Raw genomic sequence first — 23610 nt, 5'->3', positions numbered from 1 at the left:
CTTTGTCTCTGTTATATGCCATTTGGTATAGGCTCCGTAAGAGCAGTGTTGGTGATGTGCCACCTGTTGGAATGAAAAATGCAATGCATTTGATTACATCATAATACAAATATTTGTGATGCACAATCTGTTGGAATGACAAATGTGATGTATTTTATTACTACATACGTTTTGAGGCACCATCTGTTGGAATGACAAATTCAATGCATTTTATTACTACAAATGTTTGGATGTGCCATCTGTTGGAATGACAAATGCAAAGCATTTTATTACATCATAATACACATATTTGTGATGCACCATCTGTTGGAATGACAAATGCAATGCATTTTATTACTACAAATGCTTTGATGTGACAAACACAATACATTTTATCATGTTGTACTTCAAATGTTTCTGATGTATATTCTGTTGGAATGACAAATGCAATGCATTTTATTACATCATAATACAAATATTTGTGATGCACCATCTGTTGGAATGACAAATGCAATACTTTTTATCGTGTTGTACTTCAAATGTTTCTGATGTATATTCTGTTGGAATGACAAATGCAATGCATTTTATTACATCATAATACAAATATTTGTGATGCACCATCTGTTGGAATGACAAATGCAATACTTTTTATCGTGTTGTACTACAAATGTTTTGATGCATCATCTTTTGAAATGACAAATGTGATGTATTTTATTACTACAAATGTTTTGATGTGCCATCTGTTGGAATGACAAAGTAATGCATTTTATTACTACAAATGTTTTGATGTGCCATCTGTTGGAATGACAAAGTAATGCATTTTATTACTACAAATGTTTTGATGTGCCATCTGTTGGAATGACAAATGCAATTCATTTTATTACACCATAATACAAATATTTGTGATGCACCATCTGTTGGACTGACAAATGCAATGCATTTTATTACTACAAATGTTTGTGATGCTCCATCTGTTGGAATGATAAATACAATTCATTTCTTTACTTCATGAATTACAAAATAAATTCCAAAACATGGTGCACTGCAAACATTAATACTGAGGTCTTGAATTGAAGTGAAAGATTTGTTATTTGGTGAAAGTGAAATCCACATACGTGAGCAGCAGAGATGTGAAGTGGCTGGCGCGTAGAGCAGGCATCGGGGTTGGCGAGCGAAGCCCCCTAGTATTCTTTAATAAATGTCACGTCGTGTTCACGTTTCGATTCTTTGTCTTTGTATTTTGAGGGACTGAAGTAAACATAAGGGCACCGAGTGTGGGCAGTTGTTTATCCCACGGGGTCATCAAGGCTGAGAGTTTGCAGCTCAATATGGTGTGGTACAAGGGAGCCATTGTCTGGTCGGTAGGTGGCATCAAACCAAAAAAGTTTTGAGCCTTCGTGTGACGCAGTTGGTGACACAGAGTCCCTACGGAGGATAGTTGGCGTCACTCTTGTATGGAGTTATGTGAAGAGGGTCCTGTGTAGTGTTCTGCGGGGTTGTGACTGGCATCACCCGAGACTTTGTCTGTCTAAGATCTCTAAGTTGCGGTAGAAGACGAGCCTAGGAAGTCTCACAGATCCTCATGTTACCGAAGTCGATCAATTAATCGATTAATCGATGCCACTGAGAACTTTGCAGGCCTCTCTCAGATGCGCATGTGGCCGTCTCTCCTCAAAGCCAAAGTGCTTAGGTTCCCTTAGGCTATGTTTTCAGTTAAACATGACATTTTTTTAAAAAATAAAAACCCCAGCAATCTCCGTCCATGCTAGTGCTTTCACATCGTTTACGAAAGGATCTCCACTCACAAGAAAACAACTGAAAAAACGGGAATGAGAAGTGGTAACGAGCAGGATCCAATCTAACACATCAGAGCGTGATTACAGCCACGGATTTTAAAACTCAGAATCCGTTTTCGCTTGTCCACGTTGTCACACTGAGGCGTACAACTCTGGAGGGCGTTTTCAAAAGTCACAATTTTTCGAGGGGGGGGGGGGGTCAAAACCATCGGGATGAAAGGCGAAAGCAGAGACTGAGACATGTGTTGAAAAATGAAAAGGAGGCTGCGTGGAGCACGTCAAAGGTTTGGCTTTCAGTGTCACACGATGTTCACTTCTGTCATAGATAGATAGATAGATAGATAGATAGATAGATAGATAGATAGATAGATAGATAGATAGATAGATAGATAGATAGATAGATAGATTAGATAGATAGATAGATAGATAGATAGATAGATAGATAGATAGATAGATAGATAGATAGATAGATAGATAGATAGATAGATAGATACTTTATTAATCCCAAGGGGAAATTCACAAACTTGAATTGTTTTGAATTTGAAAATTCCAAACTTGAATTTCAATTGTTAACTTGGTGACATTTTGTGACTGGCACCTGAGCGTTGCCTCTGTCGGGGTCTGCCTATTCTTCCTGTGCTCATGTAGATTCTCACTGACTTTGAACACTGGGCACCAGGTGACAATGAGTGAGTGTGTGAGTCGGGCTGATGCCACCACCCTCTATTTGTGGCCAGGCCGGCCTCGAGATGTCCCCATACTGAGTACTTACAACATGTTCGTACAGATGTGGGGGTCTCTTTCTCCACCCCCTCAGACAGCTACGAGTCTGGCATTGTGAATGTTTTACTTTGGTCAGTCATTGGGATTCTCTTACTTACATCTGATGCTCAATGTGGCAGACCGTTCAGCCGTTCTCCCTCCCGGATGTTTGACCGTGCAGGTCACCTTCCTTTCGTGGTCCACGTGTGACACATTAAACTGGAGCTGGGCAGTCGATTTCCATTTGCCCTCCCTGACTTCAGTGTGCTCCACCATGCTGGTGCCACCCGGGTAGGACCAGGTGAACGCGGGAGGAGACGGGGGACACGTGTGCACAGTGGAGCACTTGAGAGCCACCATGTGTCCTTCTCTGTCACCTTCAACGGAAACGTCGGGGGGAGATGCATACTCTAGGGAAGAAGAAAAGCAGAATGAGGAGAGGGTAACATAAAAACGGCACCTTCTGGACATCATGTGGCCCCTTTTGTTCTGGCGTAAAAGCAGTAAAAAAAAAGCAGCGCCAAAGGACCCCTTGAAGAGCGACTCTCTGTGCCACTTGAGACACAAACCAGCTGGGCCTCTTAAGTGTAGGACAAGTCACAGCAAGTCTGAGAAGGACTGGTACGAATAGGGACCCCCAGGGGACGTCATGTCTCCTGTTTCTAAAAAAGTCTCCCAGACGGGTGTCCATTCATCTTTTATCAGGGTAAATCAAAAAGTAAAAGCAATTCTAAAATTAGGCAGTCACCACAATGGACCCAAGCTGACATAATACAATGCGTTCGTGATGGCTTATGGGTAACTCAGATACGAACAGCGCAGCTCTCTGCCAGTGGTCTAGTTCAGGGGTTCTTAACCTGAGGTCCATGGACCCCTAGGGTCTCCATAGATGGGTTTCAGGGGTTCCACGAGGAGAGAGGTCGGGAGCCACTCCCACCACACAACGAAACCCCCGGATTGAGATCCGAGTGCAGCTGTGGAGTGCCAATCCTGCCACCAAGCTCCAAGTTCTCCCTACAGGGCTGATTGAAGGTTAACATCATACCCAGGATGGAGCCATTGCAGGTTAAGGACCTTGAAGACCCAACAGCGTAGAGTCATTCTGGCAATTTTTTCAGGATTTGAACCGGCGACCTTCCAATTGCCAACGCGGATCCCTAGTCTCAGAGCCACCACTCCACCGGGGTCCGTGAGGGTCAGATAAAAATTAACATTTATATTCACTTATACAGCCCGGTACTGTGGATTCTTCTCGCATGAACTTTCTCATGTGATTTTACGTCTCTAACCCTAATTTTTCTCACGTCTGATTTTTCTCGTACGAATCTTACCTAAGCTTAATGCGTGAGTTCTGTACTTGTGAGAAAAATAGTGTGCACGAAAAATAACGGCGAGAAAAATGTCACATGAGAAAAATCACGTGAGAAAAATAGTGGTCACCATACAGGCCCCCCACCCCCAACCCAAATCAACGGCTCCCCATCGAAAGAAATGAAAGAAAACACCCCCCCGCTACTACTTACAGCGCTGACAGTCAACATTGTTAACTTTAACGTTTAATAGTACGTTGGGTTTTATTGGATGATGATGTGGAGATAGTGAACCAGGAAGTGAAACGGGTTAGCAAGGAGGAAGTAAGGACAGCTATCGGTCCAGATGACATACCTGTGGAGGCATGGAGGTGTTTAGGAGAGATGGCAGTGGAGTTTGTAATGGAATCTTGGAAAGTGAGAGGATGCCTGAGGAGTGGAGAAGAAGTGTACTGGTGGGCCGATATTTAAGAATGAGGGGGATGTGCAGGACTGTAGTAACTACAGGGGGATAAAATTGATGAGCCACAGCATGAAGTTATGGGAAAGAGTAGTGGAAGCTCAGTTAAGAAGTGAGGTGATGATTGGTGAGCAGCAGGATGGCTTCATGCCAGGAAAGAGCACCACAGATGTGCTCTGAGGATGTTGATGGAGAAGTTTAGAGAAGGCCAGAAGGAGTTGCATTGCGTCTTTGTGGACCTGAGAAAGCAAATGACAGGGTGAGGAGAGAGGAGTTGTGGTATTGTATGAGGAAGTCGGGAGTGGCAGAGAAGTATGTAAGAGTTGTACAGGATATGTACGAGGGAACTGTGACAGTGGTGAGGTCTGTGGTAGGAGTGATGGAGGTGGGATTACATCAGGGATCAGCTCTGAGCCCTTTCTTATTTGCAGTGGTGATGGACAGGTTGATAGATGAGATTAGACAGGAGTCCCCGTGGACTGTGATGTTTGCTGATGTCATTGTGATCTGTAGTGAGAGTAGGGAGCAGTTTGAGGAGACCTGGGAGAGGAGGAGATATAAGAGAGGAGAGGAATGAAGGTCAGTAGGACCACCAAGACATAATACATGTGTGTGAATGAGAGGGAGGTCAGTGGAATGGTGAGGATGAGGGGAGTAGAGTTGTCAAAAGTGGATGAGTTTAAATACTTGGGATCAACAGTACAGAGTAATGGGGAGTGTGGAAGAGAAGTGAAGAAGAGAGTGCAGGCAGGGTGGAGTGGGTGAAGAAGAGTGTCATGAGTGATTTGTGACAGACGGGTATCATCAAGAGTGACAGGGAATGTCTACAGGATGGTAGTGAGACCAGCTATGTTATATGGGCTGGAGACGGTGGCACAAGAGACAGAGCTGGAGGTGGCAGAGTTAAAGATGCTAAGATTTGCATTGGGTGTGACGAGGATGGACAGCATTAGAAATGAGGACATTAGAGGGTCAGCTCAGGTTGGACAATTGGGAGACAAAATCAGAGAGGTGAGATTGCATTGGTTTGGACATGTGCAGAGGAGAGATGAGGGGTATACTGGGAGAAGGGTGTTAAGGAGCTAGAGCTGACAGGGAAGAGGAGAAGAGGAAGGCCTAAGAGAAGGTTTATGGATGTGCTGAGAGAGGACATGCAGGTGACGGGTGTAACAGAATAAGATGTCGAGGACAGGAAGATATGGAAGAAGATAATCTGCTATGTCAACCCCTAATGGGAGCAACCAAAAGAAGAAGAAATTCATTGCATGCAAAGTTGTCTTTATGTGAATATTTCTGGGGAAGGGGGTCCATAGCTTTCATCAGATTCTTAAAGGGGTCTGTGACTCAAAACAGATTAAGAATCACTGCTCTAGTTGAAGCCAAGGAGAAATGAACATGCGAGATGGCAGCGTTATTGAACAACACACCACTGGGAGTGAGAGAGTGAGGCCTGCTGAAGTTCACCGAAGGATGTTGGCTTCTGCAGAACACAAAGATGTTTGGGTAACCAAACCTTACGGTACCCCAGGTCATCATGGACTGTGGCGAGTGTGCAGATCCATAACTGACATCCAAATCTGCTATCAGTCAGTCTTCCCTAATGAACGCATTTGCCATATCGATGTGGGCTTGTGTGTGCCAGGTTGATGGTTGGCCATAATGAGCTTCATCAGTTACACTTGTTCAAACCGTTCTACCCGTTCATGAACATCTCGCTGATTCACGCTCTTCTCACTTCCATACTGAGCCAACACCCCTCGGTGAGGGAGACGCCGCTCTCATTCACATCGTCTCCTCCTTCAGCTACAGACTAGATGATCCAAGACTCAATGACCCCATGAAGACATGCCCACTTCCTCAAGAAACTCCACCCATTCCGAGTCAAAGACCATCATAAAGGTCACGACTGCCACAGAGCAGTCACGTTAATGGACTCGTGTCTGAAAAGATGTCTTGCATTTCTGCCATTTGCAAATGATTTTATGTTCCTGTTCAACCGTCACATGACCCAAACCTTTCTCCGTGTTTTGCCTCATTGTTTACAATTCAAAAACACACAATAATTTGCTTTCTTACCTTAACCCTTTACACATATATTGCATTGTTATTGGAATTTCTGCCTGTTGTGTTACAGTAGCATACAAATGGCACAAAGTTTAGGGCCTTACAAAGAATCTGCTCCAGGAAAATGGGAGGCTTAAGGCCTGACTAGGCCTCAAAATGGCCATAAGGCACTGAATTAAAAAAAGAGTAGCAAAGAGGCTCAAAAAAACATAAAGTGTGTTCATCAAGAGGGAGAAACTGTATAAACTCTGGCATGGGGTACAGACAAGTCCACAAGAATCTTTATAAAATTGAAGGATTATTAACACAAAAAAGGTTACTAAAGAACAAAGAAAAGAACAGAAAGGGGCATAAAGGAGCTACCTGACAGGCAATTCCCAGCAAACATAGTCCAGCAACAAAAATCCTTAAACACAGCAATAAAATAGCTAAAAATAAATTAAAATACAGCAATTATAAAAATTCACCGTACTCACAAGAAAGAGGAGAACTCACCAAAACCAAGTGCATACAATGCACTACCACGCGGGACTGCAATTCCCATGAGCCTTTACAGGGCTGGGAGCAGTCCATGAACAGAGATTGACAGGTGGCCCCACCCCTTGGGGAACCACCCACAAAACCCACGGGGACACAGTGGAAGAAGCAGTCAGAACACAGAAACCAAGCAATTAAGTAAACGGAGAAAAAATGCATAATTACACATAATTAAAATAAAAATACAACAATTGTAAAAATTCACAGTACAGTAATCCCTCGCTACTTCGCGGTTCACTTTTCGCGGATTCACGACTTCGCGGATTTTATATGTAAGCATATCTAAATACATAACATGGATTTTTCGCTGCTTCGCGGGTTTCTGCAGACAATGGGTCTGTTTACTTGCTTCCTCAGTTGGTTTGCCCATTTGATTTCATACAAGAGATGCTATTGGCGGATGGCTGAGAAGCTACCCAATCAGAGCACGCAGTTAAGTTCCTGTGTGCTGCTGATTGGCTCAGCGACGGAGTGTTGCATTAACCAGGAAGTCTCATCTCACTCATTCATCATTAACGTGCTAATGCTTCAGGGGCCGTGTCCAAGCACCAACATAAGATGCAAATGATTGCAGAAAAGGTAAAAGTTTTGGATATGTTGAAGGAAGGGAACAGCTACACCGCTGCAGGACATCGATTCTTTTTATTTAAAAAGAAGGAAAAGCATATAAGATCTACGGCCGCAGTGTCCTTTAACCAGGGTGCAAAACGAGTTGCAAGTGGACGTGATAAGGCAGTAGTCTGGATGGAATCTGCTTTAGGAATCTTTGCAACAAGGTCGACGACGTCATGACCGCCTACAAGCTGCTACGTGTACTTCGCTATACAGTAAGTGTAAACTTATCTACCGATTTCATATTGCTTAGCAGTTGTCCCTGTTTTTAATAGAGTAAATGGTGGGTTGTAAACAATACAGGGAGGGTTTAAAAACGTCCAACTACACGTTAAATAATTAAATAAATATAGTGTCCCTACTTCGCGGAAATTCAGTTATCGCGGTCGGCCTTGGAACCTATCTCCCGCGATAAGTGAGGGATTACTGTACTCACCAGAAAGACAAACACATCTTCTCCAGAGTGCATACACAAAATACCATAAGGGACTGCAATTCCCATGAGCCTTTATAAGGCTGAGAGCAGTCAATTGTGAGTGACAGGTGGCCCCGCCTCTTGGGGGAACCACCCACAAAACACACAGAGTATAACAGAGGCAAACATCCAATGACAAAAAATAATGCAAATCATAAACAAAAATAACATTAACTCAAAAAAAAAAGAATCGAAAATGAACAAAGAAGACACGAGAGAAGATTTAAGTCCCAGTCAGCTGGTTTGGAGGAAGGGCGGAATGGGGGGTAAACGACCCAGGTTGAAATAAAACACCTTCAAAGCAAAACAGCTGCGTCCTCCAAACTTCAGCCTACTGCTCTGCCCAGTAGAGGCTGACTTAGTCCAGCCAGGCCCTAACTACTACATGCTGGCTTCTGCCACAGCAGGCCCAAAAAACAAGGAAGTGGAAAAACAACTATAAATATTGCAAAAATCACAACAAACCTCCCACAGAGGAGGAGGGACATCGTAAACCTCTGGCATGTTCTCAGAAAGGGCAAAAAAGAACCTTTATATAAAAAAAAAATTTATTACGAATAACGGAAATAAAAAAAATTTTCAAAAAAGCCAAATGAGGCACCAGCAGCTGTCGAAAACAAGCGGTCACCAGTAGCAAATGCCCTGATATATTAAACAGAAATCAAAATTCTTAAACTGAGCAAATAACGATAAAAAGCAGCGTTTCTCAACCTTGAAGTATTTGTGACCCGAGTTTTCATAACAGTTTTAATCGCGCCCCCCCTAACGTTTTTTTGAAACCCTAATAAAATTTATTCCTATATTTTTTGCTGCCGATACACCGCTACAAGTTTCAAATTTTCCTACGAGTAGCAAATTTACGCCACATATGGCAACATTCGCGCCCCCTTTTTTGTTACTTCGCACCCCCCTCCCCCAGTTTGAGAACTGCTGATAAAAAGACAGAAAATCCAAATGAATGCAATAAACATAAGGAAGAGAGCTCACCAACACCAAGTGCATCCAATGTACTACAATGAGGGACTGCAATTCCCATGAGCCTTTACAGGGCTGGCAGCAGTCCATCAACAGTGATTAACCGGTGGCCCCTCCTCCTGGGGAACCACCCACAAAACACAAGCGGTTTAACAGAGGCTTGCATGCAATGACAAAATGAACAACAAAGAATATAATCAAAAATAACATTAAGCCAAACAAAATAATCAAAAATGAACACAGAAGACATGAGACAAGTGAACCCTGGCTGAACTACAACACCTCCAAAGCAATCCAGGTGAGGTCTCTAAACTAGTGGCCTGCCCAGTAGAGGCCCACTTCGGTCAGCCAGGCCCTAAATACCATTTGCTGGCTTCAGGTCCAAAAATGAAAAGCTGGAAAAACAACATACAGTGAAAGTCATATATGGAGGAGGGTCACCTTAAACCCTTGGCGTGATCTCAGGAAGAGCAATAAGGAATCTTTATAAATAAAATATTCATTAGGAAAAAACAGAAAACGGATAAAAAAAAAAGTTCAAAAAAGCCAAACGAGGCCCAAGGGAGTTGCCTAAAAAGGTCATCCCCAGTAACCAAATCCCAATGCATTGCTAAGTCAAAATCCTTAAACAGAACAAAAAAGAAAAATACAATAAGCATAATGAGAAGAACTCACCAACACCAAGCGCATACAATGTAATACCACACAGGACTGCAATTCCCATGAGCCTTTAGAGGGTGGGAGCAGCGCATCAACAGGGATTGACAGGTGGCCCCACCTCTTGGAGAACCACCCACAAAACCCAGGGGACACAGTGGAAGAAGCATTCACACATAGAGAAAATGCATACTGTAATTACACAAATAACAAATGTAAAGAACAATAAAAACATAGACGACAATATTAAAAGGGTAAAATGGGAACAGAACAGAGGCTGAAACCTAACATACTGTATACCCGGACAGTGCCAGGTACATCGGCTAGTCACACAGTAAATGCGTACTGAAATTATAAAGCGCCTTGGTTAACTGACCGCTCTAAACACGAGTGAAGGTACCCTGTGGCAGGCTGGTGTCCCAAACCAAGGTTCATTCCTGCTTTCTGCCGGATGCTACTGGGATTGGCTCTGACCCCTTGCCACCCTGAGTTGGATAAGAAATTTAGGAAAAGTGAAGGCAGTGACAATGAGTCCATGTAGGGTGACTCCATCCACCCATTCATCATTTCCCCTCAGTCCCCTTAATTCATCTTCTCTGAAGTAGTCAAGCACAGGCACCAGCCCTGGGTGGGATGCCAGTTGACACAGGTTCAATCCCATGGGTCAGTTTAGTGTCTTTGGGAGTGAAGCCAGAATGCCTATAGACAACACCTCAGACTCCACAACCCGGGGTCCTGGAGGCTGTGAGAGACCCCGTCACCCCGCACAGAACTTCCACACATGCTTAGAATATATGATCATTCTTACCGATCACATTCAGCTGAACGGTGTGGTCATAAAACTTATAAGTGCCGGAGCCGATGTTATCCGGATCAATCCAGGTGTAAATCTTTTCTCCGTTGAGATTCCTGACGACGTCACTGATTTTCAGACTGCAGTTCCCATTTCTGACATTCCCAACGAGGTTTGTCCGACCTCGGAATTTGTCAATCACGTTGCTGGGATTATTCCCGTCGTAAACCAAAGGGTAGCCCGAGCTCTGATACTGGTACCAGACGGCAACAAATTTCTTGGGGCCGTTGGAGTTGTAGGAGTACCTGCAGGGGATGACCACGCAAGAGCCCTGCAAGGCGGTGATCTGAGAGGGCATTTCCACCCACCAGCCGCTGGCAACATGCCAGAGTGAAAGTCCTGTGGTCAGGGACAAAAAGGGCACATTCATTATTGTCACATAACAGAGCACAAGGTCACGAGTTAGAGAGGGTGACAGGTGAGAAGTCCTTGCTACCCATTATAAAGGCTGGGCACATGCTGGGCATGAGGCAGCAAGGAGACCTGGACAAGGGGTGCCAGTCCATGAGGGGCATTCAGAAGGACTTAAAGTTAACAGACTTCAGTGCCACCTGATTCTATGAGAATCAAAATTGAAATGTTTATTGATACTGGCCTGGACATTTTTAAGAAGTCGTTATTAAGCCAATAGTGCACAAATATAAAGTCAATAAAATATTAACACTTAAAATGAGAAAAATAAAAAAACAATATAACAATAAAATAAACTGAGACCTGTGAGCCTGAGCTGTAGCACACAGGCTTGGACTTCAAGAAGTGCCAGGGGGTCGACGATGTGGCACAGGACAGTGGACTGGCCACAGTTTGGGTGAGACTTTCCAAGGCAGTCTGGCGTGTCCCCTCTGCCATTTAAACAGACCGGACAATTTAGAAGCTGACCAGAGTAGCCAGTCGGGAATGAAGGAACAAAAAGAAGGTGAAGTGGGAAGATGGCCCTGGGACTCTCATGGGGATGAAAAGACATGCATGCCTATGGGGGAGTGGCTATGGGGCGTGGTCAGGGGGCGGGGTCTATACTGAAGTGGGAGGAGAGACGTAAAAGAGATGGGGAGTCGGCAAGGGGACTGCAAGGAAGGCAGACGGGACTCCCTGAGGATGCTGTAACACAGAAGAGAAGCCAAAGATTCAGTCAGCCTGTCAGAGGACTGTCACAAAGCAAACAAGGGTACAACTAGAGTGTTTAAGTTTGGGGACTTCCTTCTGTCATCATAGAGCAGGCAACACGGTAACTGCTAGGAGCTCACAGGTGTAGTCCCTCCAATTACCACTAGGGGGGAATTTTCCACAATGTGTTTTCTGTGGAGAATCTGGAACTGAATGGCAGCGTGACATTAAAAGCTGGAGCTGGGAGGTGAGGTGGTGGCACAACCTGTCTGGCAGAAAGGAGAAGAGAAACACAGAGAAGAAAGGTGAGAGGAGGTATGTAGTGTTGATATCTGGGATAGCCAAGGAAGTAGTGGGGGGGGTATCAGATGTGTGTCATGGAGATTCAGGAGAAGTGCAGCTTATATTGGACTGTTTGAAGCTCCGGTTGGCATTCATGACTGGCATGGAGATGTCTAAGTGACTTGTACCTGCCCATACTGTGTGTTTTCTGTCACACTGGAAACCTAAACTTAGGGGGACAACAAATATGCAGAACAGCCAGTCTAGTGTTGTGAAGGTTAAATATTTGTACCTATCATATGGTATCTTTTAAGTCTATGCATTAGACAGTGTCTTTCAAATCAATTTTTATATATAGTCTCTCTGAAATGTATTATATCTAATATATAGTGCCTTTCATCTGTCTATTGTATAGTGTCTTTCACATCTATTTCATATACAATACTTTAAGTCTCTATATTAGATTGTGCATTTTACATATACTATATTTTATATAGTCTCTTTTTAAATCTCGGTGTATTAAATACTACCTTTCCTATCCAATATGTAATGCCTATACCGCCTTTTAAGTCAACGTATTAGTGCCTTTCAAATGTATATATCCTTTGTTAAATCTCTATGTATGATTCTGCTTTTCCTACCTAATTTATAGTGCCTTTCATCTGTCTATTATATAGTGCCTTCACATCTATTTCACATAGCATTTTAAAATCTTCTTATTAGATAATGCCTTTCAAATCTATTTCATGGTAGCACTGCTGCCTCACACTAAGGAGACTTGGGTTCGCTTCCCGGGTCTTCCCTGCGTGGAGTTTGCATGTTCTCCCTGTGTCTGCGTGGGTTTCCTCCCACAGTCCAAAGACATGCAGGTTAGGTGCATTGGCGATTCTAAATTGGCCTTAGTGTGTGTTGGTGTGTGTCCTGCGGTGGGTTGGCACCCTGCCCTGGATTGGTTCCTGCCTTGTGCCCTGTGTTGGCTGGGATTGGCTCCAACAGACCCCCGTGACCCTGTGTTCGGATTCAGCAGGTTAGAAAATGGATGGATGAATGGAAATCTATTTCATATAGTCTCTTTTAAATCACTATGTATTAAATACTACCTTTCCTATCTATTATGTAGTGCCTTTCACATCTATTTCTTGTACCACCTTTTAAGTCTATGCATTAGTGCCTTTGAAATTTATATAGCCTTTGTTAAATCTGTATGGGTTATGCTGCCTTTCCTACCTATTATATAGTGCCTTTCACATCTATTTCACATAACATTTTGAAGTCTACCTATGAGATAATGCCTGTTGAATATATTTGATAGTCTCTGTTAGGCCTCGGTGTATTACATACTGTATATGTCATGTATCTAATATAAAGTGCCCTTTCATCTGTCTATTATATTATAGTGTCTTTCATATACAATCATTCGAGTCGACGTATTAGATATATAGCGCCTTTTAGGTCTACGTATTTCATCTTTTATTCAGACCACTTCACTTTTTGCGCATTTTGTTATGTTGCCGCCATGTACTAAAATGGTTTAAATTGATTTTTTTCCTCTTCAAATGACACTCAGTAACCCAGAATGACAAAGTGAAAATGAGATTTCAGACATTTCTGCCAATTTATTAGAAGTGAAGAATGGGAATGTCACTGGGACACAAGAATTCAGACCCTTTGCAGTGACACCTGAAATGTGGCTCAGGTGAAGCCCGTTCTGAGATGTTTCTCCACCTTGTTTGGAGTCCACCAGCGGTTGATTCAGTTGATTGGACTGATTAGGGGATGTACACACACACACACACACACAGACGCATACACACACGGCTGCCTATAGAAGATCCACAGGTGAGCACAAACCCAGCCATGGTGTCAAAGGAGCTGCCTGCAGAGGACTGTGTCGAGGCCCAGACCTGAGGATGTCTACAAAGATATTCCTGCAGCACTGAAGGTTCCCAAGAGCACAGCGGCCTTCAGAATTCATAAATGGAAGAAATTTGGAACGACCCTGAGCTGGCGCACTGGCCAGACTGAGCAATCTGGGGAGAAGGGTCTTGGTAAGGTGAGGTGGCCAAGAATCCCAATGGTCACTCTGCTTGAGCTCCAGAGAACCTGTCTGGAGATTAGACAAAGTTCCAGAAGCACAACCATCCCTGCAATGTTCCACCAATGTGGGCTTAATGGCAGACAGAGGTTCCTCCTCAGTAAAAGACACCTGATAGCACACTTGGATTTAGAAATAAAAAAGGCACCTAAAGGACTCTGAGACTGTGAGACATGACGGGACTCTCTGGCCAAGATTAGCATCATGTGTGGAGGAAGCCAGGCAGCGCTCGTCACCTGTGCTGTGCCATTCCAGCGGTGATGTGTGGTGGTGGCAGAATCAGGGACTCAAGAGAAAGCTAAATGGAGCCAAAGTGCCGAGATATGTGCTCAGGGCGCTTTGGACCTCAGACTCCACTTACATTGGGAATGTCCTCGAGTAGCCCAGTCATAGCCCAGACATGAATGTTTATGGAGAGACCTGAAAACAGGAGTCCAATGATGGTGTCCATCCAACCTGAGGGAGCTTCAGAAGAACAATGGTGGAAAGTTCCTCAAGTCCAGGGGTGTGAAGCTTGTCATGTCAAACCAAGAAAACTCCAGGCTGGAATGGCTGGTGTCACAAGAAATGACCAGCGACATCAGAAACGTTTGGGGCAGGCAGCCACCCATTTGTTATTCTCTGGTCTGCAAATTGGGTTTTAAGCAAGTGCGATGTGCACAGGTTCGAGTCCAAGATAGAACTGATGCTCTAAAGATGGTGGCTTTAAAGGGCAGTGGAGGAAATGATGTCATCATAGGGGCCCGGAACTGGAAGTGATGTCCTAGAGATTGGGACCAGAAGTGACGTCATCATTTGGGACCAGAACCGGACGTCACATCATTGAGGCCAGGGCAGGACGTGACGTCATCTTTGGTGGGGGGGTCTGGGTTAGAGGGAAATGGAAGTGACATCAGTGAGGCCAGGACTGGAAGTGATGGCATCTTTTGGGTGAAACCGGAAGTGACATCATTGAGCCCAGGGGCCGGAAGTGATGTCATCTTTGTGGGGGGTTGGGGGGAACAGAAGTGACATCATTGAGGCCGAGACACGAAGTGGTGTCCTCTTTGGGCGTGGAACTGGCAGCGACATCATTGAGGCCAGGACCGTAAACAACATCATCTTTGTGATGGCTTTAGGTTAGGGGGAAACAAAAGTGACGTCATTGAGGCAGGGACCAGAAGTGATGCCATCTTTGGGGCGGAAACGGAAGTGTCATCATCGAAGCATGGGCCGGAAGTGACATCATCGGGGCCAGGCAGAATTTCACGTAACTGGTCTGCACTCCGCCACCCCCTGGTCTGGCATGGAATGACTCTCATTCAGGCTCTTCAGCTGACACTGGCAAAGGGGCTTCAACGTGCACTTGTGAACGTCATATTTCACTTTCTCATGTTTTTATTTTTCAAACTCTCCGCAATCCTGGTTTTGCTTTTCCATTCTGGGGTGTTGAGTGTTGCTTGACGAGACAGAAAGGAACTTCAAGGCTAAAAGTGCCTCGAGCATGGGAAAGGCGCTATATAAATGAAATGTATTATTAAATGTGTGACCAGTGACGTGGACAAGTGACTTTCTGAAGGCCCTCCTCTCCTATTTTCCATTTATGTGATTGGACCCCATGCCCGCCTGGTCCCATCATGTCTTCGGTCTTCTTCGAGGAGACTCCGAGGGCTCCATGGCTGCAGGTTTATCGCCACGTCTCACTCACTCTGCTCATCTCGGGCTTTTCTGCTTTTCACACTTTGGACGTCTGCCCTGAGCTCAGCACCAGCAGTCTGAAGAGCAGGGAGCCGTTCTTGAAAATGTCTCACGTGTGTGTTTGTGTGTGTGTGTGAAAGAGAAGGAAGCTTTTTATTTGTATGACAAATGAAGAACATAAAAAGCAGAAAAGGAACCTTTCAACTGAAAACTCCACAGCTTCTAAAACAAAATAAAAAGAGCGCATGGCAGAGGAGACGAAGGAGGAACAGAAACAGGTCTAAATAGGAGCAGGTGGGCCATGCAGGAGAAATCAAAAGGGGTCTTTGTGAAAGTGTGAAGGGGCCCGGCGAGTTCTTTCACAGGTTTTATTTGGAGACCCGTGAGATGCATTTCTAATGACATGTCAGCGCTTGCACTTTGTGGCGCACACTGAGCTCAGTGTGGTGGGCCTCCTCGCCCCTCGGCCTGTGCAGATAATTCAGAGACGTAGTGAATTCAAGGAGGTCTGCAGGGGTCGGCGTCGGCGCCACATTCACGTTACGACTTTTCACAAACAGCAAAGAAATCAATAAACAAGCAAATTACCTTTCAGAAGACAAAGAATGAGAAGCGGAGGGTTTGGAGGGGTCATCGTCAGAGCTAAAAACAGAAAAACAAAGAGAAAGTCATTTAAACGCATTGACAGAAAAAAACATCACATTGAGACAAATAGGAAACCAGTGGGCAGCTTTACTGAGAGCGTCTGAGCCCCCTAGAAGAGACGTGTGGAGACCACAAGACCGGAAGAGCAAAACCCACTGGTCCAGGATGGGGGGGGGGGCAGTCAGAGCCCATGGACAGGACGCCAACCCATCACACACACACACACACACACACACCAGGGTGTGCATGCCAGTGGACTATGGGAGGAAATGGCACCCCCTGGACGTAACTGACACAGACACAGGCAGAACTGGGAAACCACGTCTTCGTACTACAAGGCTGCTGCCCCACCATGCTGCCCACAAACTATCTCCCCAGAAAACATTTAACCCACTTATCCTGTTTCAGTTTTGTGGGAAACCACTGCCCACCCCAGCAAAAGTGGGGCATAGGGCAGGAGCCAGCAATGGGCAGGGCATCTGCCCATGACTGGGCACACCAACACCCTCAGTCTCACATCTGCCCGGGCACTTCAGAGTCCTCGAATAACTTCATGCAAAGTGGGAGGAAAACAAAAGAGGGATGGGGAGAACCTGCAAACTCCACATGACAATGGAAGTGTACGTGGCATGGCCACCAGGAAACGGACACTTACTGCCCAGAGAGCAAGCTGGAAGCAGACCAGCCTATAGATAGAAAATGTGAGTTAAGAGTTAAGATGATCTCGGAGAGATTGTTCTAATATGAAAGGCACTGTATGATTGGGGTACACAATATGGCAGGGGGTCAGCATCATTGGCATGGCGACCTGGCATTGGGGTAAGCAATATGGCAGGGGACAGCATTGTTGGCATGGTGACCTGGAACTGGGGTAGACAATGCTACAGGGCTGTTCATCATTGGCATGGTGACCTGGTATTGGGTTACGCAGTATGGCAGGGTTTAGCATTGTTGGTGGTCCTGGAGGGCCGCAGTGGCTGCTGGTTTGCTTAATTAGGAGCCCCTCCTGGCCCATAGCAGAAATAGATAGATAGATAGATAGATAATTTATTAATCCCAAGGGGAATCTTTATTAATTAATTAAATAATTACATAATTAAATAATAATAATTAAATAATTAATCTTTACTTTATTAATCCCACAGAGGACTTGCGGTGTTTCCAGTCGGCCATGTCAGCTCCCTCTTTAATCGTACATTTTGTTTCTTTTCCTTTCTAAGGGTGTCATCCAAACGATGTGAAGCCTGAAACAGAGGAGTCGTTTGTAGGATTTCATCTCCTTCTAAGTATTTTATTAAACCAAACAGACCCTGATGAATACACACAGGTGTGACTGGAGAGAAGTCAGACGGAGAACCGCTGGCTCCGCTGTCATCTGCATGTCACTGCTAATGAGCAGCCATTAAGAACTGTGAATGAAGCTGTTTAAGAATCAAATGAGCAATTCAGCGCTCAAAATCTTAACAAACAAGACAACTAAAATGAGGCAGAAAACGTCACTGGAGCCAGAAGTGCTTCCTCAGCAATGAACGACTTGTCATGAAGCAAAAACCTTCAACCGCTGCGGCCCACCAGGACCACCGATGCTGCTCACCCACTGCAGTACGCTGTACTTTAATTATAGCAAATCAATGATTTGATGCGTTGTTTTGTTTTTCATTTTCCGTTATTGTATTGTCTGGTCCTGCCAGCGGACTGACTCCGAGTGTAAAGGGTTAACTCAACTCCAGGGTGGAGAGACGGCTCTAGAGTGCCCCCTGCAGTCCGCACTGTTTATACAGTCGAAATGTGGACATTGTGTACGGAGTGCACTTCAAACTGGAGACGGGGGGCCGTGTAAAGCAGACCCTGCAGGGCTCCGAGGGCAGTGGCTTCACATAAATAGACAGCAGGCTTGCAGCACACATAGGCAGGGGGGCACCGCCACTACACAGGCTGCCTTCTTCCTTTTTCTCTTCCCGTCCTTAAAATGCTTCATTTAACCGCATTCTGCTGCTAGAAAAATCGACAGCACTGCGGCCATCTAAAAGAGCGCCTGCCATGTGAGAAAACGCAAAGGGAATGAAATGAACTGAGGAGAAGGTCACAACGCACAGCGACATCCACAAACAGCCCACCCCTCAAACACACACACAAACAAACGCTTTATGGTCTCCTCGTCTGCCAGATGAATTCACACACAGCTCTAGAGACCGTCATCTACGGTCAAGAAGGTACAAAATGAAGAAAAACCGAAACAAATAAACTCGGGTTCTATACAGACATAAAAAAACAGGGAAATAAATACAAGTATGCAGGCGGGCGGGCGGGCGGGCACAGCGGCTACCGTGGCTCTGGGGACTTGGGACTTTATTCTGGTCATCATTTCAGGCTCATTTTGAAATGCGTTATATTAATAAAAGTCTACAGCTGTACGTGAGAATGAGGTGACATTGGAACTGACAGGCTGTCACCTAGGGGTCAAGGGAGACTCGGGAGACAGATAGACGTGAAAGGCACTATATGATAGATAGATAGATAGATAGATGGATAGATAGATAGATAGATAGATAGATAGAAATGAAAGGCACTATATAACAGATAGATAGATAATTAGAAATGAAAGGCACTATATAACAGATAGATAGATAGAAAAGGCACTATATGATAGATAGATAGATAGATAGATAGATAGATAGATAGATAGATAGATAGATAGATAGATAGATAGATAGATAGATAGATAGATAGACTTCAGTTGTAGTATAGTCGGCAGGATTTCATTGCCAGATAGATTATATTAGGCCACCAAACAAAGTGAGAGAGAGCAGGTGGGCCTGTAGGTGTAGATACAGGTAGGTATGTAAATATCCCATAGTTACACTCTGTTGATGTATTCAGTGTATTATCTTTGCACTACATATCATGATAAACTGCACTGAATTTTTAATTCCCACAGGTGGTGCATCAACAACATTAGCACTTTTAATCAGGATACTTTTCAAATTAAGAGCCCCTAGCTTTTCTTTTAAAGGAGGTGCTTCATGTAGCCCCCTTTTACGCAATTCTTTTTTTGTTTGTTCCAAGAGAGAAGTTTTGTTTCTCCACAGGTTTTACAAAGAGACCGCAAGATAACAATAAGAAAATCACAAGGAAGACAAAAACAGTACAAATCAATAAAATCCAGCAGTGAGCATCATTCTTCTGGTGAAAACATTACAACAAATATATGAGACATAAAACAATCAAACTGACAACAAGACCTGACTGCTAGTTGATGCAAATGTCACCTTTTTCACCCTTTGATTTAAGCCTTAGAAAATTTATTAATGTTTAACTGATTTAGATTTTTTTTATCCTTGGAAACTTGAACCTCTGACCTGATAGCAAAATATTCCTGATGCTCTACCCTGAGAAGTTTTATATTATATTATTGCACATTGTGTTTTATTGAATTGTATTATATTATTAATGCATCCATCCATTTTCTTTAATATTTTCAGATTATATTACATTATACTAGCTGAAATACCCACCGTTGCCCAGGAGGAAAATAAAGTTTTTTTTTAATTGTTTGAGAAAAATATATTAAAAAAAAAAGCACAACTTTAAAAATAAAAATAAATTAAGATACAAAGAAGACTCACTAATGTGCTTGTATTGTTCACTGAAGTGCCTTGTTATATATTCGATGTGTTTAGTTTTTCCATCTTTAGCTGATATATAAAGGTTCTTAGGACTTGCCACCCTTAAACACGCCACATAAAGTTTCCCATGTGAGAAATGGGCTGTGTCCAAATTTTACCACTACAATGTCACTGCAATAAGAATAGTGCAAAATGAAAACTAGAGACAAATATTAAAGAGCAAACAAATAACACTACAGATTTTTCATAATAAAACTGTCACTTGCTTTTATAGAGCTCACCAGAAACATTCCGAGCGTCCACTGGATGATAACATACATACCAGACCACAAGATTGTTACAGTCTGCTTTATATATTATATTATATTATATTATATTATATTATATTATATTATATTATATTATATTATATTATATTATATTATATTATATTATCAACCCTAATAAATGGATTAGTGTTTGTGTTTCTGTCTAGTTGTTATGTCTTTGTCATTCCAACAGATGGTGCATCACAAACCTTAACACAGCTTTTTCAATTCCTGTACCAAATGGCCTCAGCGACACATGCATTTCATGGTGCACTGCAAACATTAACACGGAGGTGTACATTTATTACTTATTTATTATTCAACCTGTCCCAGACGGCTAGCACAGCTTGTATTATATAAAGTGACCTCTGTATACCAGGCAGCCTGGTGGCACAGTGGATAGCTCTCCAGCTTCACGAATTCAGCCTCACAGGTTGTCTCAGCGACGTCTCCGTGTTCTCCCTAAAGTTGTGCAGGGTGCTTTCTTAGCCATTCTCCGTGGGCTCTGGGGTGTACCCTACAATACACTGGCATTCTGCCCACGGTGGTCTCCTGCCCAGAGAGGATTCAGCCCCCACTGACTCCAAATTGTTTGAAGCACTTCTGAGGCTGTTATGACTTATACTCCTTTAATCATACAGTGGTCCGTGTAATGGACGCCTTAGTATGGCTCTGTCACTAAAATGTCGTAACCCTTCTTTGTTTCTTCCTCTTCGCCCCTTTTTATTTTTCCTTTTGCTTTTGCGCTTCACATAACCTTTTAAACTTCAGGGTCAGGGGCTGTGGAGCCTATCCTGGCAGTCCTGGGTACAAGGCTAGAAGTAATAAAGGTGGGGTGCCTGTCCATTAAGGGGTCTTCTCACTCACACACACACACACTCGTACGCTTACACAGAAGAGCTCTCTTAGATCACAGACTGAGCTAACAGGCGGAGGACCACCGGAGGACCTGAAGTAAAACCTGCAAGCACACGGAGAGCTCAATGCCACGCAGGCAACATCGGCCCTGAATTGGAGGATGCTGGGACAGCATGGCAGCAGTGCTCAGGGGCTTCGCCCCTTGAGGTCCAGCAGCTTGACGGCCCGCCAGTCCTACCTGATTTGGCTGTAGTGGGTGCGCCTGATCCCGCCGCGATTCCTCCAGTAGTGTACTGTAAGGGGTCACTGCGCAGTTTAATTTCTCCAATTAATATAAATAGACAGTAGGGGCTGCAGAAGAGCGACTGGCCGGATTTAGACCCGGGGTGACGTGACACACACATTAGCAGAACTGCACGGTCTTGCTGTGACAATGACCACAAGGATGGAAATAACCCTCACACTTCTTTGTATGCAGCTTGACTTTTTATAATTCGCTTATCTGACTGACGCCTTTTATCCAAAGCTACAATTATCGGAGGTGCATTTGTTTTGTTTTGCCATTTGGAGCCCCGGCAGGTGAAGCAACTTGCCCAGAGTCACAAAAGTGATGTCAGGAATGGGATTTGAACCCACAACCTCAGGGTTTAAAGTCCAAAGCCTCAACTACCTGTGCCACACTGCCTGCCATTACGTTTCATTGCGGCAGGATGAAAACCAAAACGTTTTTGGGAGGGGGGGGCTTCATGCGTGGGCTTCATGCAGGGTCAGAATTTCCCTGTCATCTGTGCACGTAACAAGGAGAGTGGACTGAGAGTCTCTTAGACGCCATCAGAAGGCTCACTTTTTATGTCCCTTATTTTCAAATCACATTTCATACGGTCATTATTGTCACAAACTCCATGATGGGGCATTTCTGTGACAAACCTTTAAGCTTTATAACACACTGATGAGGCCTCATCTGGAGTACGGGGGGCAGTTTTGGTCTCCAGGCTACAAAAAGGACATAACAGCACAGGAGAAAGTCCAGAGAGGAGCGCCGAGGCTGATTACAGGGCTAGAGAGACGAGTGGTAAAGATTAAAAGAGCTGAGCCTTTAAGCTGAAGTCTTTAAAATGATGAAAGGTGCAGTCCAGTCCAGTGGCTCGAGACCCTGACTTTAAAACAAGTTCAGCAAGAACACGGGGGACACTGAGGGAAACCTGTGAAGGGGAAATTTGGCAGAAACATTAGGAAGAGAAAAACAGACACGTGGAATGAGCGAGCAAATCGTGTGGCGGACAGGACTTTAAAAACTCAACTTGATGTCATTTTAGAAGAATTAAGTGGGCAGGACTGGCGAGCTTTGTCAGTGTCAGTGAAAAAATAGCGGGACAAAGCGAGGTCAGAAATAAAAGACAAAGAGTAGGAAACAAAGTAAAACGTCATAAAGAGGTTCAAAAACAAGGGGGCCAAACACGTGCAGAGCAGGTTAGAGAAAACGAAAACTGGAATTCAAAAGACTCAAAAAAAAACGTAGGTGCGAAACACATGAGAGCAAAATAGAGAATATGAAAGGAGAAAAAAACGAAAGTGTCAAAAAACAAAGACAGCAAAGAGCGCATTACCGCAAACAAAGAGAAATTATTACTTGGAGAAATAACGAAAAGGCGAATAGAGATCGAATATATGGACACGGGATATGTCAGAAGTATGGAAATATTGTAAGGCTTTGAAATTTAAATTAAGAGAATTTCAAACACGGAGTTTACCTCACATGCATTTATTGGTCACTGATGATGAAGATCGCTTTGTCTGTGCTGAAATTCCAAACGGAGAAACCAATCCTGAATTACGGTATAGATAGATAGATAGATAGATAGATAGATAGATAGATAGATAGATAGATAGATAGATAGATAGATAGATAGATAGATAGATAGATAGATAGATAGATATGTGAAAGGCACTATATAATAGATAGATAGATAGATAGATAGATAGATAGATAGATAGATAGATAGATAGATAGATAGATAGATAGATAGATAGATAGATAGATAGATGAAAGGCACTATATGATAGATAGATAGATAGATAGATAGATAGATAGATAGATAGATAGATAGATAGATAGATAGATAGATAGATAGATAGATAGATAGATAGATAGATATGTGAAAGGCACTATATAATAGATAGATAGATAGATAGATAGATAGATAGATAGATAGATAGATAGATAGATAGATAGATAGATAGATAGATAGATGAAAGGCACTATATGATAGATAGATAGATAGATAGATAGATAGATAGATAGATAGATAGATAGATAGATAGATAGATAGATAGATAGATATGTGAAAGGCACTATAATAATAGATAGATAGATAGATAGATAGATAGATAGATAGATAGATAGATAGATAGATAGATAGATAGATAGATAGAAAAGGCACTATATAACAGATAGATTGATAGAAAAGGCACTATATGATAGATAGATAGATAGATAGATAGATAGATAGATAGATAGATAGATAGATAGATAGA

General features: G+C 43.5%; 1 protein-coding gene across 1 annotated transcript in view; it reads right to left on the bottom strand.

The window, feature by feature from the left end:
• Positions 1–23610, bottom strand: part of LOC114667527 (Schwann cell myelin protein-like) — a 40942-nt gene that overhangs the window by 11455 nt on the left and 5877 nt on the right. Inside the window, exons 2-4 of the mRNA XM_028822851.2 lie at positions 16227–16280; positions 10436–10819; positions 2657–2947 (exon numbers count right to left, since the gene is read on the bottom strand). Coding sequence (XP_028678684.2) covers positions 2657–2947; positions 10436–10819; positions 16227–16272 — 721 coding nt within the window. The 5' untranslated portion in view covers positions 16273–16280. The remainder of the gene's footprint in view (positions 1–2656; positions 2948–10435; positions 10820–16226; positions 16281–23610) is intronic.

This window comes from Erpetoichthys calabaricus, chromosome 17, assembly GCF_900747795.2.
Source record: "Erpetoichthys calabaricus chromosome 17, fErpCal1.3, whole genome shotgun sequence".
Taxonomy (NCBI): Eukaryota; Metazoa; Chordata; class Cladistia; order Polypteriformes; family Polypteridae; genus Erpetoichthys; species Erpetoichthys calabaricus.
The sequence above is the reverse complement of the archived record's forward strand: the minus strand, read 5'-3'. Positions and strand labels throughout refer to the sequence as shown.